The sequence below is a fragment of the Myotis daubentonii genome, chromosome 4 (genome assembly GCF_963259705.1).
Source record: "Myotis daubentonii chromosome 4, mMyoDau2.1, whole genome shotgun sequence".
Lineage (NCBI taxonomy): Eukaryota > Metazoa > Chordata > Mammalia > Chiroptera > Vespertilionidae > Myotis > Myotis daubentonii.
In genome coordinates this window covers 111,324,031-111,330,704 of record NC_081843.1, presented here as the reverse complement: position 1 = coordinate 111,330,704, position 6,674 = coordinate 111,324,031, and the positions used below count along the sequence as shown (strand labels likewise).

General features: G+C 35.1%; 1 protein-coding gene across 4 annotated transcripts in view; it reads right to left on the bottom strand.

Annotated features, from left to right (window-relative positions):
- Positions 1-852: 852 nt before the first annotated feature.
- The window catches only part of NADK2 (NAD kinase 2, mitochondrial), a 32,874-nt gene continuing 27,052 nt past the window's right edge, over positions 853-6,674 (bottom strand). For all 4 annotated transcript variants that reach the window (XM_059694944.1, XM_059694945.1, XM_059694947.1 and 1 more), the window contains 4 exons: positions 6,041-6,096; positions 5,855-5,908; positions 3,259-3,382; positions 853-2,799 (listed from right to left, as the gene is read on the bottom strand). In XM_059694944.1, the coding sequence (XP_059550927.1) occupies positions 2,661-2,799; positions 3,259-3,382; positions 5,855-5,908; positions 6,041-6,096 (373 nt within the window). In that variant the 3' untranslated portion in view covers positions 853-2,660. The remainder of the gene's footprint in view (positions 2,800-3,258; positions 3,383-5,854; positions 5,909-6,040; positions 6,097-6,674) is intronic.

Sequence of the window (6,674 nt, the reverse complement as noted above, 5' to 3'; positions counted from 1 at the left end):
AGTCAGCTACTAGCATTTTCATGTTCACATCTGCTTCTGGCCCTGGATTCCTCTTCTATCCCCTAGCCACAGTTGCAGAGATATGAGGGACACTCTGGCTAAGTGTAAAATTCTTATTTCTGGATAAAGTGACAATACTGTGTCTCTTCTATCTGGTGAACTCAGTTGCAATCCAACATTTACTGCAGATCTACAGTGAGGAGGATATTGTGTTTGAACAGCAGCATGGGGAGGGTACTGACTATATAAGGAAAGGTACCAGTTTGGGGGGCTGGGGAAACGAACCCCTTTCCACTGGATACCTAACCCTGAAGAAGCAAAAAAGCAACCTCCTCTTCTCTTACCACTGCTCTCCCATGACTTGCTTTACTGGGGTCATAAATATCAGTGTATAGGGGGCATCAAAAATACTAAGTCAGCATTATCTTAAGAGTCTCTACACCAGCGGTTCTCAACCTGGGGGTCGAACGGCCCTTTCACAGGGGTGGCCTAAGACCATCAGAAAACACATAATATAATTACATATTGTTTTTGTGATTAATCACTATGCTTTATGTTCAATTTGTCACAATGAAATTGGGGGTTACCACAACATGAGGAACTGTATTAAAGGGTCGCGGCATTAGGAAGGTTGAGAACCACTGTTCTATACTAAGGGTAAGCACTTTATCCTCGATTACATAACCAATCATGGTTCTGTGCAGAGATTAGCAGTGAAGGAAGTCAACAAGGCCAAGAGTAATGCACACCGGTGGGGGGAAAGACTTCTGAAACATACCATTTGGGAAAGCCAGGTTTTCAAATAATGACCCCAAGAGAATTAAGGAAGTAAATGAAATAAAAAGGAAGAGATAGCAATAGTTTAATTTTATTCACATCTTGTTGCCATTAAAGGTTAATTCAAAAAACATTTTTGCTATTCTAACATCCTTTGCCTCTCATCATCTCTTACAAATAAATCCCCACCACAGAGCAGAAATATTAGGAGTTATATTGCAAATGGAGCACATTAAGCAATTTTTAAACCTTTGAAATATGGCTTACGAACAATTTTACACAGCAATTTACCTATTAATATGTTACATATTAACAGATCTATGGTACCACATGGACAGATTTCCTTGATATTAAAGATGGAGTTGGCATTTTTGTCAAGAAGGCATTTTAAACTTATTAAGGGAGTTTCTATACTGTGGAATTTCACTTTATAAAGTAGATTTTAATATATCACTTGTAAATCAAACCAGAAACTAGACCAGCTCTGGGAAAACACTAATATTTACTGAATGCATCATGTTAACTGTTTGCTAGTGAGTACACAGATACTCTTATTAATTAGGAAAAGAAAAACATTCTTGTTCTGGATATACATCAAAGCCTAGGTTACTTTTGTGTAGTAACATTTATATTAAAAGTTTTACAAGAACATGTTAAATGTTGGCAAAACCAAGAGTACTCAATTTGATTGTGCATCCTCACTTTTACAGAATTTACTTCTGAGCTCACTGGACTCACATTCTATCAGGATAGTCCATTCCAGTCATCAATGAATACCCAGCAATTGAACCAGTACATGGGACAGAATGGGTATTCAATAAATATTTCAATGATTGAATAAATGGCATGAGACTACCAAAGATTTCAAGATGCAGCAATAGGTGCTTTTTGTGAAAAGTCTAGGGTTACATATAAGTAGGTCAAGAATTAGAAAAAAACAAATTCTCATGGGGGGACAAAAGGCCATAACATTTTATCCTCCAAGCTAATGTGAAAACTTGGAATATGAGCTAGGTGAAAACTACCATGGTATTAAAAGTAGATAAAAATAGTTTTGAGAGGTTTGACCAAACTCCTAGCACAATATGGCTAATCAGTTCATCCTTTTGTCTTTGAATCCATGTTAAGAGATTTTTAAATATGGAAGAAATCTATTATATTTAAGTCATTTTTTAAAAAATTGCCTATCACCTAAAATAGCTATGGGATAATTAATAACTTGTAACAGCATCGTGATTCTATCCAGTTATATGTACTTCACCCTGCATTGTCAAAATTAACCTGAAAGTCAAATGAAAACTATAAATAATTTTAAAAATGATTGTTTGAACTTCTTAAATCAATAGTCATAATAATAGTGTGTTCTGAAATTAGAAAATTCTTAGCACATAGAAAAACACATTTCCCTACTTCAATTAGGTCAATGTCAGGATTTATCAAAATTCTCCATCAAAAATTTCTTTAAATCTTGATTTTTAGGTGCTATAAAAAATATATACTTTGAAGGTGATATACTAATGATAGGTGTTGTTCTGACCAATTCCACAAAGTTAGGAGGAAAGGGAAGGAAACATTTAATCCTTTATTTTGAACCCACCTCTAAATTTAAAAGATACCAAGTACTCTTGAATACCACTCATAAGTAATATAGAAATTTCACTGGTATCAGTTCTAAAGTTTAGTCCATCCACTTTCTTACAGAGTGAACATCTTTTCCCTCAGAACCCAACAGAAAAATAATACACATCTCACTTTCTTAGTCACCTTTGAGTCCAGGGCCAACCAGTCTCAACAGTAACCCAAAGATGTAGCTTCTGACTAGTAGTCTGTTTCAGCAGTGCAAGTGTTTTTCTGGTAATCAAAGTCTCGTCTGAGGAAATCCTTCACTGTTCTAGAAGCACCGTTCGAAGCTCATCTTCTTTATTGATCATCATTGAAGCAATTGCTCCATCATTAAACTCAAAAGAAGTGCCTCCATCCACAACCATACAGGCATCCCAACAACGAGAACGGACACAAACCCTAAGCAGAAAGCAACATCTCATTAAATAATAAGTTTTCTTAACTCTAAATAAGGTTTCTTTAAAACCCATAATTTTATCTAAAGTGGAAGGGAAAAGACATGACTCCTACTCTAAAGGTTTACTGCTACAGAGGTAGGTTTTAGTGTTTTGTTCTGCTTTTATTCCACAGCACAGGAAAAAAGTTGCTTTCCAGTCAGTTTCTTTTAAAATGATAATATAATCTTGTTGTAGTCTAAATACTTTAGAAAAAAAAATCTGCATTGCCCAAGTAACTAACTATGCCCCTTCCATTCATTTACATTTTAGTGGTGCTAAAACGGCACATTCAGTTAGAAAGAGAATGTCATTTTAGCCAGGTCAGCAGTTCCCCCACCAGACTTTGTTTGAGATAACTTTTAACATAAGGGTAACTACAGGGGGTGAAAGCCTCACACTCAGACTTTGGCAGCTTGCTTACTTTGAGGTGAAACAACGCTGACGACTGCTTGAGAAAACTCTGTTTGCTATTGGTTCTCGAATACTGAAAAGTATTTTTGGTTCTTCTGGACTATAGAGCAGCGATTCATTATATTCGTTTGTTACTATGGAGAAAGAAGAAACAAGTATTAGCACATTCAATAACAGATGGTCACTTGAGAAGTGCAAAATGAAAAATGGATGCTATCTCCAACTCAGAGGCAGTTCTGTTCCACAGCTCTGTTTAGTATCAAGTACCTTGGAACTCACTACATGTTCCATTAAAAAACAACATCAAACCTCAGAGGGAAGGTAGGGGAGGGTGGGGGTAAGGGGAGACATCAACCAAAGGACTTGTATGCATGCCTATAAGCATAACCAATGAGCACAGACACCAGGGAGGTGAGGGCATGAAAGGGAGTGGGGTGGGGGGGCAATGGGGGGAATAAGGACACATATGTAATACCTTAATCAATAAAGAAAAAAAAATAATAGAGTGCATTAGATCTCCAGAACATTAAAAAAACAACTCATAAATGAGGATTAGGTTCCAAGATTAGTCCACAGAACCGTACATCACTCACAATAAAGGAAACAGTTACATTTGGGGGGGGGGGGGAATATTCAAAGCTAGTAATTAAACAAAAATAGAGGAACTAGTTGATGGCACTCAAAAATGGAACTTGAGTTGCCATATTTCCCCTGCCAAGTTCTTTTCCAAAAGATCATGTCAAAGAGTTCATAAGTATAAGTTAACAGTCTTGATATAAAATGCAATCTCAAAAATGATAGGCAATATGCTTTCACTTCTGAAAATGCCATTATTCAAGACAGTTTTAGAGATTGCTGGGACCTGCGATCTCTCTAACAAGAGGCGCATCAGAGTTGGCAGGCAATGCACAAACTGGTTCAAGACAACTGTACGACGAAATCAGGCATGACAGAATGATCAGTTTAGTAGCATATTAAAGACCATCAGATAATCTGTATTTTCCAAAATTTCATCTGAATTTTTGGGTTCTTTTAAAAAAAACCTAATTCATGTTTTTAAAAAGAATTTGCCTCCCTGGGAACACACACATAAAGTACGTGCTGGCTCTGAAGAAAGTGGGTCCAGAGTGTCGAGTGACCGCGGCCCTGGCACTCACTATTGCTTCTGAAGACAGTCAGATCCTCAAAGGAATAATGGTCATTCACAAAGCAGTTTGTTTATTAAGGGAAAAACCAACCACTTGATTGTATACATACCCTTAATTAATTTACATACCTGATACAAATTTCAGTTGATCAATATACATTATGTTTAAGTTAAATTACATAAGACTCAATTACTATAAATGCCCAATTTTCCTTTCTTTGACATAGATTTAACGCTATGCTAGCTCATAAGCCATGATGAAAATAATCTGTTAGATCTCAAAATGAGAGGAAGAAATAGAGTCCTATTTAGAGAAACGAAAGGGAATTCAGAGAATTAGTCCAGTTTTTCAAACTAACTTAAAGACAAATCATCTGCCCAATGTAGGAATTCTTGTGTAGAAATCCAGACATACAAATATATGAACTGACACTTTATCATGTATTGCTAAATCATTTTAAAGGCAACCAACAAGAATGAAGTTACTCTAATAACTCTCAATTCAAGTGTGTGTTTATGGATGGATGACAGTTTTAATCTCATATGCGATGATATCCACTTTGTGTAAGTATTTTACTTGGGGTTTATACGTTAAAAAAAAGAAGGTAGTTGTAACTATAAATATGTTTGGGCTTTTCGTTGTTTTTTAAAGGAATTTACACCTTCATATCAAAGGATCCTCTTCAATTAAACACACAATAAGGAAAGCTTTAGTTTGATGTCTACAACATTGATCCTGATAAATGAGTGGACTTTAGTGTGTTAAAATTTCATATGTAAATCAAACGAATGTTATTTTTCAGAATTTAAATATTTTTAAAATAAAATTTAAAGAACAAAGCTGAAGAGTCCCCAAGCACCAGTGATCTGCCTGCCCTCCTCCTCTCATAGCAGAGGGAGTGGAGGAGTAAGAATCACAGTCCTGCCCATCGTTTCAGTCAGGCACTGGTTGGTCTGGGATTGGAACCCGGATCTTTAAATTCCCTGGTCAGTATCCTTTCTTTCAACAGGACTAGTTCTCTTAAAGGAACCCTGAGGTAATTGGGCAGGAGCAGGCAGGAGAGGGTCAAGCAGAACATGTTAGTGAATGTGAAGATAAGCATTCATAGCTCTGAATTTCCCCTCATTCAGAGGATATGAACGGCACACTGAGTTTAGGTGTGCATTTCCTATTTGCCACATGTGTATTTTTCTGTATTTTCCTATTCCCCAAGGCTTATTTGCAGTTATGCTGTTTCTGACATAGACAAAAAATCATAATATAGAAGTTTTATATTATGATTTTTGTCGTTTTAAATTTTTATTGTTTAAATATATTTACTAGTAAAGGGATATTAAACATGTTTGAGACAAAAAAGTGTTGTGCTTTGCTAAATAGACAAGTACACATCACAATAACATCCTAAAATCAATACAGAACTTAAATGAAACTTAGTAATTAAGATAATTTGTCACTGACCTTTTTCTACCAGTTCTCTGTTCAATGGAAGACTTAAACTTCCTTGTCGTTTTGCTATTGAAAAAGGAAAGAGGGAATATATATTGATTAAATAAAATGCTTTGTATCATGTAATAGCTAATACAGCATAAAACATATGCATTCCATAGTATAATTACAATGTATAATAGCTATTTTGGTACTCACCAATATTTAAAACATCTTCCACAGCCTGAGTTGCAACCCTGTTAATATTGAATGACCTAGAAACAAACACCACATAAATTCTTTGTTTTAATTCTAAAAACATACTAAAAGTGAGAAAGGAATAATCTACTTAATACACAAAGTACTTTTAGAAATTATCAGAAAAACACAACCAAAGACAACAGCCACTTCACCCAGTTTTAAAAAGTGGGCCAAGTACATGGACAGTTCATAGAACTGTATGAAAAAAATGCTCATTCTTATTCATATTTAAGGGAATACAAATTAAAACATACAATTAAAACAAGGTTTTTCTCAGATGTGCAAAAATTAAAAACTGATCATGTATTGGCATGGATATGGGCAAAGAAGTATAGGAGTTGCCATCAAAGAGCAATTCTGCACTATTTAAATTTAAATAGAATATATTCTTTGATCTAGTAATTTACTGTTAAGATATACTTGCATATATAATACACAAGGACACATAAGAATTTTACTGAGACGTTTATAATAGCAAACCGACTATATGTAGTAAAACTCAAATATATGTAGCAATAGGAAGCTGGTTAAATAAATTATAGCTATTCAGCAGAGTACTATGTAGATATTAAAGAATTAAATAGAACTAAAT